The 18,079-nt window shown below is 41.5% G+C and overlaps 1 protein-coding gene across 1 annotated transcript in view; it reads left to right on the forward strand.

The window, feature by feature from the left end:
- NPAS2 (neuronal PAS domain protein 2) overlaps positions 1-17,727 on the forward strand; it is a 177,068-nt gene extending 159,341 nt beyond the window's left edge. Inside the window, exons 18-21 of the mRNA XM_077482640.1 lie at positions 1,736-1,923; positions 9,807-9,890; positions 12,638-12,815; positions 16,589-17,727. Coding sequence (XP_077338766.1) covers positions 1,736-1,923; positions 9,807-9,890; positions 12,638-12,815; positions 16,589-16,735 — 597 coding nt within the window. The 3' untranslated portion in view covers positions 16,736-17,727. The remainder of the gene's footprint in view (positions 1-1,735; positions 1,924-9,806; positions 9,891-12,637; positions 12,816-16,588) is intronic.
- Positions 17,728-18,079: the final 352 nt, after the last annotated feature.

Raw genomic sequence — 18,079 nt, forward strand, 5'->3', positions numbered from 1 at the left:
CCCACCTCATTAATTTGTTCAGATCTTCTTGCAAGGATTCCACATCCTGTGGAGAAGTTATTGCCCTGCTTGGCATCGTCTGCAAATACAGAGATTGAGCTGTTTTCCCCATCCTCCAGGTCGTTTATGAATAAATTAAATAGGATTGGTCCCAGTACAGAACCCTGGGGGACCCCACTTTCCACCCCGAACCATTCCGACTACTCCCCATTTATCACTACCCTTTGAACTCACCCCTGTAGCCAGTTCTCAATCCATGTACTCACCGTATGGTCCATGTCAAGGTACGTTACTTTATACAGTAAACGTTTATGGGGAACTGTATCAAATGCTTTTGCAAAATCCAGATACACCACGTTTACAGGTCTTCCTTTATCTAGATGGCAGCTCCCCTCCTATTAGAACGTTAAAAGATTGGTTTGGCAAGAACGATTCTTCATGAATCCATGCTGATTACTGCTAATGATACCGTTCTCATTACTAAAATCTTGTATATAGTCCCTTATCATCCCCTCCAAGGGCTTGCATACTATCTCTACCTCTGGACCCTCTCTCTCTCTCTCCCCCCCCCCCACCCCGTTGCCTAGCTTAGCTTAAAAGCCCCTCTAGGCAACGAGGGGAAGGGTCATGAGGTAGAGATTGTCAGTGCGGAACATATTCCAGAGAGTAAAGTGATTGTAAAGTTTTGTTTAAAAAAAAAAGAAAGAAAAAAAGTATTAACTGTCAGGAAATGTACTAAGATTAAGGGTCTTAAGTATTAAAGCAGTATTACAACCAAAGGAAAAAAAAATATTATATTGCAGCTTACCAATTCTTAGATGTGTTGGATTTGTTGCATTTGTTTTCTTTCTGACCCAGCCAGTAAGTCGCTTGTTTTTCAAAAATATAAGCTCCGTTACAGATGTATCAGTTACAAGGATGAGACAAACCATATACCACTGATGGGGTGCTTACAATGATCAGCTTTTATTTATTTATGTAAAGCCTTTATCCCAAAAGGAACAAAACTGTTTGCTGTAACTGCTTATAAAGTGTTAGCTGGAGTTCAGCTTCAATTTGTTGGTGTAGCTACATCTACTAGTACATCTGACACCCCTCCCCCCAGGCTGGCAATGCTGCTGTCCAATGGTTCCCCTTGTGCTCATTCATCCAGAGGGGCACTATTAATACAGGATGTGTATTACTGGCCAGATCACCAGGTGAAAACAGAGGGGGAAAAGCCTAAAAAAAAAAAATTAATACAGCCACCACATCTAAGGATTGGTATCCTGCAATATATAAAAAAAATTATTTTGATTTGAGATACAAACAAGTTAACAATCCTTGCACTACTACAGTCAGTGCGGATATCAACTTATATATGCCCAAAATGAAAACAGGTTTAAGCTCTGCTAATTAATGGTTGTTCAGATGAAGAAATGTCCTGTCTTTGTTGATCCAGATATTGTGGCTGCACTTTCTAGTGCTTTCTAGTGCTTCAGCTAGTGACAACCAGTAATATAGTTGTGGGCTGATGGCAATGGCATCTAGCAATTAATGTAACATTTAAATTGTAAATAGCTTGACTACAGCGTACTAATTTTAGTTAATGTTGATTCCAGAAACCATACTCTCTGCAGTACAGTCAAGCAATGTAGTGAAGCACACATTTAACAGTAAATTTGTTTTCATAATCCGTATGTGTACATTTTCAAAATCTAATACAAAAGTTTTAAAAGCTTGAACTTGGTCACAGGGACAGAAAGCAATGAGCAGCGTGCAAGGCATACCAAACAGAAGCCACTCGACCAGCAGAAATGCATCTCAGCTCAGCAGTCCTACAGGTTTGTTGCAGAATATCAACACGGCTTCCTCTAGTGGTTCACAGCAGGACAACACCCAATTCCAGAGTGCCCCAGACTTTACTCATGACAGGCAATTAAGGTAAAGGTTCCAACTTAACTTGTGCATCATTTTTTGAGGGTGATTGTGTGACCGCTTGTATTATTTGACAAAATCATAGCAGAAGGAAGGTAGACAGTGATTAGGTTTTGAAAGTATTTTGAAACTGACATAATTGTTTCTGGCAAGAGTGCATTAGACCTAAAGTTTATGGGACCAATAACTTTTTACTGCCAATATATATATGTCAACAGCACTTATCATGCACTTAATATTTTGGTGTAACAATCAATCTAAAATCCATTTATTTACCATAGCCCATAACATAACTCTAAAGCCTCGTACACGCGGTTTGATTGTTGGACGACCGAGTGTCTGATTTTTGTCAAAAGGGCATGTGCAAGATTTTGTATATCATACTAACTATCCGTGAATTGTCGTTTGACAAATACGAATATAGTGACGTACTATGAAAGTATTAAGAGGAAGTTCATTTCTCAAGCGCCACCCTTTGGGCCCCTTCTGCTAATTTCACGTTAGTAAGAGTTTGGTGAGCGTTGATTCACATTTTTGAAATCGTGCAAAACAAATGCCTTTTAACCAGTTGCCGACCGCCGCACGCCGATGTACGTCGGTACAATGGCACGGGCAGGCATAAGGACATACATGTACGTCCCTTGCCTCCCGCGGGTCGGGGGCCCGATCGGGCCCCCGCCCGGTGCCTGCGGCGGTCGGTATTCGTACGGGAGCGATCCCGGACGAGGGGACGGCCATTCATTCATGGCCACCCCCTCGCGATCGCTCCCGACGAATAGAAATCCCCGGTGACATCACTTCCTCTCCTGTAATGTAAACACAGGAGAGGAAGTGATGTATTCTCTCCTCCGTGTCGGTATTTTTCGTTCCGACACGGAGGAGAGCGGATCAGTAAGTTGCACCAACACATCCCACACACAGTAGAACATGCCAGGCACACTCACACCCCCCCTTTACCCCCCGATCACCCCCCCAATTACCCCTGCCCCCCAGTCACAGTGACACCAATGTCATTTTTTTTTTTTTTTTTTTTTTTTTTGCATTGGTGTCATTTGTGACTGTAATAACTGTTAGGGCAGTTAGAGTTAGCCCCCTTTAGTTCTAATGTACCCCCCTAACCCCCCCAATAAAGGTTTAACCCCGTGATCACCCCCCGTCGCCAGTGTCACTAAGGCTGGGTTCACATTGCAGCGGTTTATGAGAACGAATGTGATTCGCACCGCACTGCAGTGCAAATCACATCCGATCTCTGTGCGATTTGAGTTCAGCCATTCGCCGCACCCGCCACACCCGCCGCACCCGCCGCAAATTCGCACGGGACCCTTTTTTTGGCCCGCAGCAGAATCGGATCGCATGGGTGTTCACACCATGCGATCCGAGTTTGCAGATCGCACTGCGATATGCGAACTGATCTGGGGGTGTCAGTAACATTTCACTGACGCTCCCAGCAGTTCGCATAGGGCAGTGTGAACTGCCGCCGGGAGGCATGCGATGCGGGAACCCGCCGCGCATTCGTGGCGTTTCCGCATCGCTCCAGTGTGAACCCAGCCTAATAAGCGATCATTTTTCTGATCGCCGTATTAGTGTCACAGGTGACGCTAGTTAGGCAGGTAGGTATTTAGGTTCGCCGCAGCTTTTTATAGCGCCAGGGACCCCCATATACTACCGCATAAAGCCCCCTGATTGCCCCCTAGTTAACCCTTTCACCTGTGATCACCATATAACTGTTACAGGTGACGCTGGTTGGTTAGTTATTTTTTTATAGTTTCAGGGCACCCGCCATTTATTACCTAATAAAGGTTTAACCCCCTGATCACCCGGCGGGTGTCATTTGTGACTAATAACTGTTAGGGCAGTTAGGGTTAGCCCCCTTTAGTTCTAAGGTACCCCCCTAACCCCCCCAATAAAGGTTTAACCCCGTGATCACCCCCCGTCGCCAGTGTCACTAAGGCTGGGTTCACATTGCAGCGGTTTGAGAACGGATGTGATTCGCACCGCACTGCAGTGCAAATCACATCCGATCTCTGTGCGATTCGAGTTCAGCCATTCGCCGCACCCGCCACACCCGCCGCACCCGCCGCAAATTCGCACGGGACCCTTTTTTTGGCCCGCAGCAGAATCGGATCGCATGGGTGTTCACACCATGCGATCCGAGTTTGCAGATCGCACTGCGATATGCGAACTGATCTGGGGGTGTCAGTAACATTTCACTGACACTCCCAGCAGTTCGCATAGGGCAGTGTGAACTGCCGCCGGGAGGCATGCGATGCGGGAACCCGCCGCGCATTCGTGGCGTTCCCGCATCGCTCCAGTGTGAACCCAGCCTAATAAGCGATCGTTTTTCTGATCGCTGTATTAGTGTCACAGGTGACGCTAGTTAGGCAGGTAGGTATTTAGGTTCGCCGCAGCTTTTTATAGCGCCAGGGACCCCCATATACTACCGCATAAAGCCCCCTGATTGCCCCCTAGTTAACCCTTTCACCAGTGATCACCATATAACTGTTACAGGTGACGCTGATTGGTTAGTTATTTTTTTTATAGTTTCAGGGCACCCGCCATTTATTACCTAGTCTCACTAGTGTACCCCTAAATTTATGGGTGTCTACTTTCCAAAATGGGGTCATTTGGGGGGGGTTTGTGCCATTTTGGCATTTTATGGCCTTCAAAACTGTAACGCCCTTAGAAAGCCTGAAGGCGGTGCTTGGTTTTCGGGGCCCCGTACGCGGCTAGGCTCCCAAAAAGTCCCACATATGTGGTATCCCCGTACTCAGGAGAAGCAGCAGAATTTATTTTGGGGTGTCATTTCACATATGCCCATGGCATGCGTGAGCAATATATCATTTAGTGACAACTTTGTGAAAAAAAAAAAAAAAGTTTGTAATTTTCCCGCAACTTGTGGCAAAATATAAAATATTCCATGGACTCAACATGCCTCTCAGCAAATAGCTTGGGGTGTCTACTTTCTAAAATGGGGTCATTTGTGGGGGTTTTGTGCCATCTTGGCATTTTATGGCCTTCAAAACTGTAATAGGTAGTGAGAAGTGAACTCAAAAATTTACGCCCTTAGAAAGCCTGAAGGCGGTGCTTGGTTTTCGGGGCCCCGTACGCGGCTAGGCTCCCAAAAAGTCCCACATATGTGGTATCCCCGTACTCAGGAGAAGCAGCAGAATTTATTTTGGGGTGTCATTTCACATATGCCCATGGCATGTGTGAGCAATATATCATTTAGTGACAACTTTGTGAAAAAAAAAAAAAAAAAAAAAAAAGTTTGTAATTTTCCCGCAACTTGTGGCAAAATATAAAATATTCCATGAACTCAACATGCCTCTCAGCAAATAGCTTGGGGTGTCTACTTTCTAAAATGGGGTCATTTGTGGGGGTTTTGTGCCATCTTGGCATTTTATGGCCTTCAAAACTGTAATAGGTAGTGAGAAGTGAACTCAAAAATGTACGCCCTTAGAAAGCCTGAAGGCGGTGCTTGGTTTTCGGGGCCCCGTACGCGGCTAGGCTCCCAAAAAGTCCCACATATGTGGTATCCCCGTACTCAGGAGAAGCAGCAGAATTTATTTTGGGGTGTCATTTCACATACGCCCATAGCATGTGTGAGCAATATATCATTTAGTGACAACTTTGTGTAAAAAAAAAAAAAAAAATTTTTTTTTGTCATTATTCAATCGCTTGAGGCAAAAAAATAAAATATTCAATGGGCTCAACATGCCTCTTATCAATTTCCTTAGGGGGTCTACTTTCCAAAATGGGGTCATTTGGGGGGGTTTTGTACTGCCCTGCCATTTTAGCACCTCAAGAAATGAGATAGGCAGTCGTAAACTAAAAGCTGCGTAAATTCCAGAAAACGTACCTTAGTTTGTAGATGTGACAACTTTTGCGCAAACCAATAAATATACAATTATTGACTTTTTTTTTACCAAAGACATGTGGCTGAATACATTTTGGCCTAAATGTATGACTAAAATTGAGTTTATTGGATTTTTCTAATAACAAAAAGTAGAAAATATCATTTTTTTTCAAAATTTGCGGTCTTTTTACGTTTATATCGCAAAAAATAAAAATCGCAGAGGCAATCAAATACCATCAAAAGAAAGCTCTATTTGTGGGAAGAAAAGGACGCAAATTTTGTTTGGGTACAACATTGCATGACCGCGCAATTACCAGTTAAAGCAGCGCAGTGCCAAAGTGTAAAAAGACCTCTGGTCATTTACCAGCAAAATGGTCCGGTCTGAAAGTGGTTAAAATACGTTTGCCATAACTTCATGCAAAGCAGCTTCATTATTATCCCATTAAAGAAGATGAGAATTTTGACATTTCATCAATTGCCGCATCATGAATGTTAATTCTAGATTAGAAACAGTAATTTACAAGACCGAACTCTTCCTAGTCCATCCTTGATTCCGAGCATGTGTGTTTGTACTTTCGACTTTTGTGTGACGGATTTGTGTACTGACCATTCGAAAATCAGACGTGGAGCCATCGTTCGTCAAAAAATTTACTAGCCTGTCATCCAAAATTTGTTGTCTGAAAACTGGAAAACAATTGTCGAAAGGAGCATACTAACGGTAAGAATTTCGGACAATAGCCTGTCAAACGGCAATCCCCTTCCGAATTTTGCATCGTGTGTATGAGGCTTAAGACTGAGTATATAATACCTCTGCACACCACATTTTTTAATGGAAAAAGAGAAGACGCAGATGGAGAAAGAGAGGAAGGGGAGAGAGAGGGGGACATAAAAAAGGGGGGTGTTGGGGGAAAGGTGTCTGAGAAAGGGGGAGGGGGTTACCCCCAGGGAGCAGGGGTCAACAGCATCAATCAAGAAGTGGAGATCACGGAAAATTTGTCTTATTCAGATATATTGGAGGAATTCGTCAGAGAAGCGAAAATGGTCGCAATAGAACCATCTGGACTTATGTTCCTCTGACTTTTCCCGTAAAGCGGAGGTCAAATCTTACATTTGTTCTCAAATTTATCCATTTATTAATTTTCCAAATAATTCACAAACACTAAAACACTTAAAACAAACAAACAACGCAATCCGCTTTGTTACATACATATCAAAATGAAAAAAAGGTCTACAATTCTTCATTACTAAATCTTAAATCAGATATTATATAAAGAAACTAAAATCAAATATATAGTGATGCACCAATGTAGAAACCTTTAAATACTCAATCAGAAAAAAAAATAAAAGGGGAAAAGGAAAATGGGAAAGGGAAAGGGAGTTGTTGGAGTTGTCCCTTCGTTATTCGCAGGTTCTGTGTTAGTGATACTTGAACTTAAGCCTCAATGAAGCTCAGACAAGAAATCCACTAGCTTTGATGAGTCTTTAAATGTTAACCATGTCAACCAAACCCTTTTAAACTTCTCTGTAGTATCATTATTTTCAGTTACCAGTTCTTCTGTACGCATAACACTATTCAGAGTCTCAATCCACTCCATAAATGAAGGGATGATAGATGACTTCCAATACCTAGGGATTAATTGTCTTACAGCTGAAACATAGAAGAGATTTCCTAAGTCGAGGTAAAGTCTGAGGTAAAAGATAAAGAAGGGTCACTTCTGCAGAATTATGAGCTGACTCGCCTGTAACTATATTATGAAGATTTATTATACATTCCCATAGTTTGTTAATAGGACAAGCCCACCAGACAAGTAGAAAATCTCCCATAGAGAGACTACAGCACCAGCAACAATTCCGACTGGGACAGAAAAATGCTATGTAAATTGACTGTTATGCGGTACCGTCGTGATAGCAGTTTAAAATTACGTTCCTGAGTATCACTAGCCACTGAAACACATCAACATGGAAACATCAACATGGAAACACATCAACAGTTGTTATCGTTATATAAACCCTAATATCCTAATTATAAATCATCCACTAAAAATAACACTGATTAATGAAAAATAGGAAAGAAATTAATTAAAAAAGGCAAAATTTTATAGAGCATGGAACCACTCACCACACCAACAGGCCTTATCATTATATAAATAAAATAGCACCTAAAAGTCCAAAAACATCCTGCGTCCCCACAACGCCCCAGCAGCGCTCATGTCATGCCATAGCACCATAAGGACACAGACCCCGAAATGCCACTCCACTCATCCAGATAATTTTTGTTTCTTTCTTTTTTCCTTCTTTTCTTCCACTCTTGAGAGCCATCGGGTCACCGTCGGTGCAGATTGTTGCTTCCACAGGGGTGGAATGCAAGCTTGTGCAGCATTAAGGGGATTGTTTGAGAAGAGATTTATGAAAGTGTTTCTTTGATAAAGGAGTAAGGTTGAGTAGGACAGCTGCTGGGTTATCTTAGAAAGAAATGTCTGTGATTTTATGTATGTGCTCGAGAACTGGTTGAGGCTGCACCTTTGAAAACAAGTCAGCTTCCTTTTCTGTGCTGATAGACTTCTTTTAAAAAGCCTGATTTTATAGCTGAAAGTATAACTAAAGGCAATACTTTTTTCACTTTGGATAATGTAACGGAGGCTTATAATTCCTTGCTCTCTTAACCACTTCCCGCCAGCCATATAGCAAAATGACGTGTGCAAAGTGGTTAAGTTACCCTGACTGGACATCATATGGCGTCCAGCAGGATCAGCCGTGATCATGTACCCGCTGGGGCACTCAGCGTTGCGACCTTTGGTGTAGTGTGTCAGTCTGACACACCGCATCTCCGATTTAGGTAAAGAGCCTTTAAAGTAGGCTCTTTACCATGTGATCAGCTGTGTCCAATCACAGCTGATCACAGTGTAAACAGGAAGAGCTGTTTATCGGCTTCTCCTCCACTGGCACTGACAAACGCGAGTAGAGGAGAACCAATCGGCTACTATCCTGACAGGGGGGAGCTGCACTGATTGATTATCAGTGCAGCCCCCCCAGGATGCCCACCCATGACCACCAGGTATGCTCACCCATGACCACTAGGGATGCCAATCGATGCCCATTAGAGATGCCAATCAGTGGCCATCAGTAATGCCTGCCAGTGCCTCCTCATCAGTGCCATCTAACATTGCCCATCAGTGCCACCTATAAGTACCCATCAGTGCAGCATTTCAGAGCCCATCAGTGTCGCCTATCAGTGCCCATCAGTGTAACTTTTGAGTGCCCATCAGTGCCGCATATTAGTGCCCTTCATCAGTGCAGCCTTATCAGTGAAGCCTCATCAGTGCCCATCAGTGAAGGAGAAACCTTGCTTATTTACAACATTTTATAACAGAAACAAAGAAAAACTTTTTATTTTTTCACAATTTTTGGTATTATTTTATTTGTTTAGAAAAAATAAATAAAAATCCCAGTGGTGATCAAATACTATCAAAAGAAAGCTCTATTTGTGAGAACAAAATTCTAAAAATTTTGTTTGGGTACAGTGTAACATGACCACACAATTGTCATTTAAAATGCGACAGTGCTGAAAGCTGAAAATTGGCCTGGGCAAGAAGGGCGGAAAGTGCCTTCTATTGAAATGGTTAATATACAATTAAAAGTGTTTTGATGTTTTTGTTTGCTAAGTGATAAAAAAAAGCCTGTTGATTTGTACAGAAACCCAGTGTTCTTCTATGCACTCTGCAGTGTTATCTCAACATTATATGTCCTGCCCAGAACAGCATACCCCCTTCCAATGGTATAGAGATCAGGAGAGAGGGAGGTATTCTGTAGTCCTAACACTCTTCCTAAGGTATCAAAGCTGTTCCTTTATAGATACAAAACAGTGGGGAAGCATTGTAAGCCGTGAATAGTATGTTCACCAGGTAAACATAAATGAGCCTGAAAAAGACTAGTAAGCTCAAATATGTTACATGTTTTTTTCTTGGGTTTAAGTACGCTTTATCTATGCAATATGAATTTAAACTTAACAGTGTTTTCATTTTTCATTATTTAGACTATTGCTTAGTCAACCTATCCAGCCAATGATGCCAAGCCCCTGTAGCACAAGGCGGTACTCGGATAGTGGACATCAGATAAAGTGGGTGCTCTGTCATATTGTGATACTGCACAAATCTACTGTTTGCCATACATGTCTAGATGACTAGGGGTTAAATTAAATCTGAATTCATTAATTTAGCCAATTTGACAACTGTGCAGGCACACTATGATTTAAGTCAATTGAGGTGCATGCCACCTAGTGGATTTATCTTTTTAATTTACAGCTGGCATAGCTATTACTATAGAGCTCTGACACTGGACTTTCTGGTCTCAACTCCTTCAACTTCAGAGTTACATGTAGCTGCTGTGCCCACTCCTCCCCTCTGCTGCCCATTTACAGAAGCCTTTGTTTCTTGTAAATTTATTCACAAAATACAAAGGAATCTGTGAATTGGCAGCAAATGGGAAGGATGGGCAGAGGTGCTGCTTGTGAGAACACAGTGGGGGTTATTTACAAAAACTGATGCTTGTAAAATCGGGTGCAACTCTGCATAGAAACCAATCAGCTTCCAGGTTATATTGCCAAAGCTTAACTGAACAAGCTGAAGTTAGAAGCTGATTGGCTACCATGCACAGTGGCACCAGACTCTGAGTGCACCAGTTTTAGTAAATCTCCCACAGTGTCTCACTTTTCAGAGACCCAGAGTGTAGAGATAGCTATCCTCCTCCGGGAATGCCATAAAACTGTCAGATCTAAATGAAAGAGATAAGACCACAGGTGACATACACCTCATTGGACTTAACTCAGAGCGTGTCTACAAATTTATCAAAGTGGATGAATTCCTAGAGTTCAACTTTAATCACCTTTTTTCATCATTTTCAGTTATGTATTTTTATAGCAACAAAATAGTAAACCATTTCTATAAAAATTAATGTATTTGACATGTAAAAAAATTAAGTAAAATTAGCGTATCAGTATTATAGTTTAATTATACTTACTGTTTACTGTAACTGAATAATGAGCAGCAACGATTATATGCCATGTAAGAATTTATCTATTATCAGTATGTGCAATGATCATCCTATAGAGTGACATTTTCCACCAAGAAATTGGGGATCTTCCAGGGGCTGATAGTGAGAGTCAGCATATATTAAATTGCAACTCTTACTGATTATTAAACAGGTGAAAATAATAATTTATTGTGAATGTATATTTTTATTCTCAAATAATAATAAAAAAAAACTTAAAAACTTTGACTCTCACTATCAGCCTCAGAATGATCCCCAATCTTTGGGGCAAATTTTGTTAGTCTATAGCATATTCAGTAGGGGCTTTAAAGAGGAAATGCAGTCTGCTTGCATAATTTTTAATAAAAAACATATTTGCTATTCTGAAGCTTACCTTCAATCACCTTGCATATTATTTTATATATACTGTGATCCTGTAATTGCAAAATATGCTGCAGAAATCTCCCTCCACTGAGTCCAACTGCATCCATTTTAACTGTGGGCAGCTGAAGCTGCTGCCTGTTCACTTCCTGGATTTACACAGACACAGAGGCACACCTCTACCTCTGCAGCTCTCACTGGCCCTCTTATGACTCATCCCCCCTCCCTTCCTGGCAAACTTTCACGAGAGTGAGAGAGAGAGAGAGAGCTGTGCATGATGTCATAAGCCTAGGCTTTTTACCAGACAAGAAACAGGAAGTGGACTGTATGAGGTTTTTACTGGCAGAAACAAAATCTTTTACTATCCAAAGTTAAAACAACAAGGGCAGAGGGTTTCATAGATGGAAAGATTAAAAAATTACTGAAGTTCCGCTTTAAGTCCAGGGCTGATTATTTTATTCTTTCATTTTTTGAGGTTTCAGACCTATGTTACTTCTACCAGATTTATAATCTGTTGATGTTCAGTAGTAACCTGCTGATTAGGTGGGAAGTCATGTAGTCTCCATGCAGCACAGATAGTTTGTAGGTGCCAATTTCTGACTTTTTGGTTTTGTTGTCAGTAAGTTAGAAAAGGACTTACTATATTCTCAACTGCAAACTGTAGTCTTGCGTTAATGTTTTTTTTCATACAGCAAAGACTTTTTCTTGGCAGTCTCTTTCTGATTGTAGATTCATGCACCTTGACCCCAACTTTTGTTAGAGTTACTTGTACATACCACAATTCAATTTTAAGATTCTTAGAGACTTTTTTTTAGCATTTATCAGTCAGCTCTTGGGTTGAATGTGCTTGGCTGGCCACTCCTAGAGAAATCACCAGTTGTTTGGAATCTACTAGTTTATTTTCCTTATAGTGGAATGATTGATTTCAAATAATTTGGCAAGCTTTTTAATTCCGTTGCCAGACACATAGTCATCCCCAACTTTCTTTCTAAGGGCATTAGAGAGCTCCATTGATCTTGGCATAATCACACCACACATGCTAATAACAAAGAGAACACCATTCCCTAGATATCTGAGGTTTAACAAAGACAGGTTACACCTGCATACTGCCTAAGCATGGTCTAATCTTAAGTACCTAGTCTGGTATATGTCGTTTGTGCAAGTATATTATCTTTATCTGTAGGCACTATTTTAGTCAAAATCCTATTTTACTATTTAAATACTATTTTAGTCAAAATACTATTTTAGTCATGTTCGCCTGTTCTAATATATTAATAATATTAACAATGGGGTGTACTTAAATTTTTACATGACTATAAATGTGCTCAATTGTACATCTCTAAACCTTAGAGTATAACTCACAACTATGAGTATGTGTCCTTATGAATATATTGCTACTGTTTTATTCCCTGCTAAGAAAAGGCTCTGATAATGTTTTTTTGTCCTGTAATACAACAGATATTCACAAAACCCAAAAATATTTAGGGGTCTAGAAGTGCAGAATTCTGCCAACAATACTCCAATTATGCTAATGGGTCAAGCCATTTTACATCCAGGATTTACATCAATACATTCCTCCCAACAGCAGGACCTTCAGGCTATGCAAGCTCAGCAGCAACAGCAGCAATTTTCCCAGGTAAAGTATCAGTGGTGTTGGATGTGACCAGTTAATGCCAGAGAGGTCTATAATTAGAAGTTTGAATTTATGCTATGATGATGATGCATATGTTAAAGCTGAAGTTTGTTTCATTAGCCTAGTGCATTTAGAGTCAAACTAGCTCAATAGTTTACTGAGGGCTACTGTTCTACACTACTATCAGAAACAAACCTACCTTTGAAATTTTGAATGTTGTTCATGCTCCAGGATGACGCGAGAGAGATGAAGAGGGATGAAGTTACACATCAAAGCATACTCCCACTGTGAGGTGTTTCTTTGATACTGGCAGCAAGATATCACAGAACACTTACTTTATGGAAGAAGTGTGTAGAGTAAATTTTCTGACTGTAGAAAGGGTGCAGTTTCTGCTGGATAACATTGGTAGCTCAGTGATTTATTTTACTTTGTGCCTGGAGTTGCTGTTAACTCCAATGCAAATAATTGGCATATGTGGAGGGAAGAATCCAGTGGCAGCTGGTGCTCCATCGGTCGGGGGGGCAAACAAATCTGAGACATCTACCCCCCCCGGTTGCTCCAGCCCACCATCCCACACCAATCCCCCCCTCCCCAGTTATGGGCTCGCCGAACGATCAACACTTACCCCATCCAGGTCGTGTCTGCGGCTTTTCCCCTCCGTCTCCTCCATGTCCCGGTGGTCGCTGCTTCTCCTCACGGCCAGTCGGGTCTTCGGACCTGCTTCCTGATTGGCCACCAGGAGAAACAGGAAGAAATTAGCTAATATTAATTTGCTACGGTCACACAACTGGGTGGGCTCAGGGCGCAGTGCTCCGCACCCCGAGACCACCCTTTTTTGAAGCTAATTAGAGCCTCAGGCTATTACCATGGGCTTAAAAAAACCTCCATTGAAATCCATGCGTCCGGCACCCTGCATGTAGATTTGGGGCCGGGCGCATGGGTTAGGGGGGCAGCCCCCCTAATGGACAGGCCACTACTGGTTGAATCAATCTGGCATATAAGGGAATTTCATAAACTGCATCAGACCAGCAGTAAGGAAGCATTAATGCACAATCTGCCTTAGGATGTTTTTTTTCTAGAGAGGTGACAGCAAAAGTGGCTGTAAACCTCAAAAATAAATATATGAACAAAGCTTATCATATAGTGTGTGCTTGTCTCAATCCAGAGCACAAAGTGTAATTTCTACCAGCTGCCTCAATACTCTGCTATCTGCATGAGTAAATTCTGACAAGTGTTCCTGACGCCAACAGGTAACAAGGTGACAGGGGTGGAGGAAGCTGTAATTTGCAGACTGTGTGCTGTGTGAAGTGGGTGGGTATTTTTCCATCAGTCAGCTCTAAACTCTACTCACTGAGCTCTACAGAGTGTAAATTCAGCTCACCTCCTCCTGCTTTCTGAAATCTCAGATAAGCTGTGTGAATTCTGCATGTTGTACTGATGTAGAGGACAGATATATGCAGATAAACAGGTAGAACATATGTAGGAGGATTTGTTTCATCTCTGTGTATCAATCCCTGGGTATATGTAAGGCTTCTTGCACAGAGTACTGATGTTTGAGCATCTGCTTTTTTGGAGGTAACTTCAGGCGTCTGTTTTGTGTGTATTTATGCGCATATATGCACGTTTTTACAATACATTCTTAAGAAAAATTAATTCATATTTATGCTCACATGCGGGTATTTGTGCTTATTTGCACATATTTGTATGTACTGGCAAAAAATATTAACCAGGAACGCAGATTTTTCCATTTTTTTTTTTTTTTACTCATGAATTACACAGTGCTTGTTTATGTGCCTGTGTGTACAGGCACATTGTAAACAATCGGTTGCATTTTAGATCAGTAAAAAAAAAAACGCTGTACTGAGCTTTTTCAAACTGGATTGTGCAAGAGGCCTAAGCCCTTGTACACACGGTCGGACATTCCGACAACCAAATCCGTCTGATTTTGTCAGACGGATTTTGTCCGAAACTGTTGCATACACACGTACTTAACGTGATGACGTTATTTCGTTAGGACAGGACTATGTTCAGGCTAGTAGCCAATAGCTTTGGTCTAGGAATTTGATCTGAGCATGCGTGGTACTTTGTCCGATCGGAATTCTCTACACATGATCGGACAAAGTCCGATCGGATCATGTTGTCGGAAAATTTTATTGCCCAGCTGGAAAAATTGGTCTGTCGGATACTCCGACGGAAACAGTCCAATGGAGCCCACACACTATCGGATTATCCGACAACACGGTCCTATCGGACATTGTCCATCGGAATGTCTGACCGTGTGTACAAGGGTTAAAGCGGTAGTAAACCCGCATTTTTTTTTTTTTTTTTTTTTAAAACCTGCAAAGCAAAAGGCATAATGAGCTAGTATGCACCGCATACTAGCTCATTATGAAATACTTACCTTAGAACGAGGCCCCGACATCTCGCCCGATCCACGCCGAGGAAGCCGACATGCTCCCTCGGCGTCTCTTCCGGGTATCGCGGCTCCGGCGCTGTGAGTGGCCGGAGCCGCGATATCGTCACTCCCGCGCATGCGCGCGGGAGATTTAAATCCGGCCGGGCGAGCGCTGCCGGATTTTCACGGAGAGAACCCCCTTGTGCGCATGCGCCGCTGCAGTCAGCGGCGCATACCGAGGGGAATATCTCCTAAACCGTACAGGTTTAGGAGATATTTTTTTTACCTACAGGTAAGCCTTATTATAGGCTTTCCTGTAGGTAAAAGTTAAAAAAGTGGGTTTACTTCCACTTTAAGGGTTTAAAACCACTTTAATAAAAACAGGAATACAATTGCTAGTTATGCAACATTGTATCCATAATATGAATCTGGCAAGACTCACAAGAGAAATATTGGGCTGCAACTGATAGCTTTCTTCTCAAAACACTAGTTATGTGGCTGTCCTGCTTTTATTTAGGCCAAATTACTCAATGAGATGCTGAACAAGGAACAAGTATGCAGAGTTGGGTCCTGATCTCTGCTGTAGTGCCCTGTAGTCATGAAACCTAATGCTCGCCATCATATCTTTTTCATAAAGTTCATAAAATGAATTAATGAATTAATAAAACGCCATACTTATTGCTGGTCAGTGAAGCTGTCCATCATAGGTATGGACCAATAGTGAGTCAAGCCAAGCTTGACTTTCCTTTTTGATTAATGGCTCCCAGGGTGCTTTAGCAGTGATGTCAAGGTTGTATGTGGACACCAAGTTCCTGCAGTTTACCAAATTACAACAGGTTTACTTTGCAATGTGTCTAAAAGCAAAGTACCAGTCAGGAAAGCCTAACAACACGGAAGCTGTCATTTGTGACCTGGACATATTCTACTATTAAGGTACACTTATACAGTTGCACTGTTTCTAATACCAAGAACTTAGATGCAGCCCAGGATAATCACAGCATCAATCTGAAGATTTTCACACAGATATTTTGCTTTGTGACAAGAAGCTGTTCTCTCAAACAGAACAACAATCGAGCCTTCATATTCACTTACAGATCTGGGTTAGGAATCAAGAATAAAATACGCAAGCAGTGATTCATGAGTTGCCAAGGAGACAAGTTATTTTTAGTCAGTCAGTATTGAACATTCAAACTTTCCATTATGTGTTTCACTTACGTATTTGTGCTTATTTGGCTTGATGTGATGAAGGCTTTTTTTTTTTTCAGATTTTATTGTGATTTTTATCATTTAAGTGTATGACCGGCACAGAAAAATATGTTTTTCTAAGTCACCCAGCCAAACTTTTTAAGTGAAATTCAATGTGTTTATTTCTTTCCACTAGGTGGTGACAACAAGCACTTTACAGAAGGAACAGCCAGATTCTTTGATTCTGCCAACTTACTCCCAGCATCAAGGGTCTATAGGGTTAAAACAGCAGGTCTCATCAAGAAGAACTAATAATCTATCAGAGACATCAGGTGTCCAGTGATGAAAATGAAAGTCAGACATATTTTATTTCACCAGCTGGTCTGATATTTCCTGGTGTCTGCCCTGTGGAACATTTCTGGGATGTTATGATTGGTAGGAGGCATCACGTGTTTACTAACAGAGGTTGTCAACTGCAACCGGGACCTAGCACATTTACTACTGGTGGGAATTGATGGTTCAGGTTTTATAAAACAAGTCTGTCTGCACATATTATTTGTGGCACTTTTCTTTCCGATAAAACACTGTGTTCAGTCAGTGTGACTCAAGAAGACAATTTAGAACTTTTTCAAAAGGGTTTTTGAAGAGACTCATGGTAAAAGATTTTGTGCCCAATGTGGGGACCTTATCTGCATCAGGGTTGGTCTGCCCTCTGCTGCGCCATGATTGTTGCTATTTTGTCCATTGGGTTTAAATTGCCTCTTCATGATTTTCTCTGCAACAGCTGAAGGTGCATAATGCTTTGGGAGATATCTGGTGTAACAGAGAAGTATGAACGCAACATTTTATTCACATGAGAAGGTCCCATACACTTGTATTCAGTTTATGCAGTGTTCCATTTGTCTTAATGTAATGGGACTGTTAATGTTCACAGGATTCACTGCACATTATGTGACTTCAGTAGCTTGTAAGTGTTTTGAGTCAAGATCGGGGGAAAAAATTGAATCCTACAAGCAGAGCTGTTTCTCATGTAACATAAAATATGGGAGCAGTTAACATGACTTAATAGATTTGAAGAGTGTCTACATGTAGTCAGAACAATTCTTAGTCACGGTTAAATCCACCTTTTAAACAAGAGATTCGTTATATCACTTGGCATGGTGTTCTTTGTGCCTCAGTGATCCTGTTAACTTCTACAGAATGTTTAGATTATATTGTTGTGAATACTGGCTAGGACTACCTAATCACGCCTTCCACTGTGTTACAGAAACACTCATATTAAAGAGGAGCAGTCTGCTCATATAATTTGTAATAAAAAATCTTTATTATTCTGAAGCTTCCCTCCAACCACTTTCCATATTATTTTATATATACTGTGATTCTGTACTTGCCAAATATGCTGCAGAAATCTCCCTCCAATGAGTCTGGCTGCAAAAATTTTAAGTGTGGGCAGCTGAAGCTGCTGCCTGTTCACTTTCTGGATTTACAGAGGCCCACCTCCAGCTCTGCAGCCCTCATTGGCCCTCTTATGACTGATTCCCCCTCCCTTCCAGGCAAACTCTCATGAGAGTGAGAGAGAGAGAGCTATGCATGATGTCATAAGCCAAGGCTTTTTACCAGAAAAACAGGAAGTAGGCCGTATAAGATGTTTACTGGCAGAAAAAAAATGTTTTACTATCCAAAGTTA

The sequence above is a fragment of the Lithobates pipiens genome, unplaced genomic scaffold (assembly GCF_037356315.1).
Source record: "Lithobates pipiens isolate NorthernLeopardFrog02 unplaced genomic scaffold, aLitPip1_a1.2 Scaffold_16, whole genome shotgun sequence".
Taxonomy (NCBI): domain Eukaryota; kingdom Metazoa; phylum Chordata; class Amphibia; order Anura; family Ranidae; genus Lithobates; species Lithobates pipiens.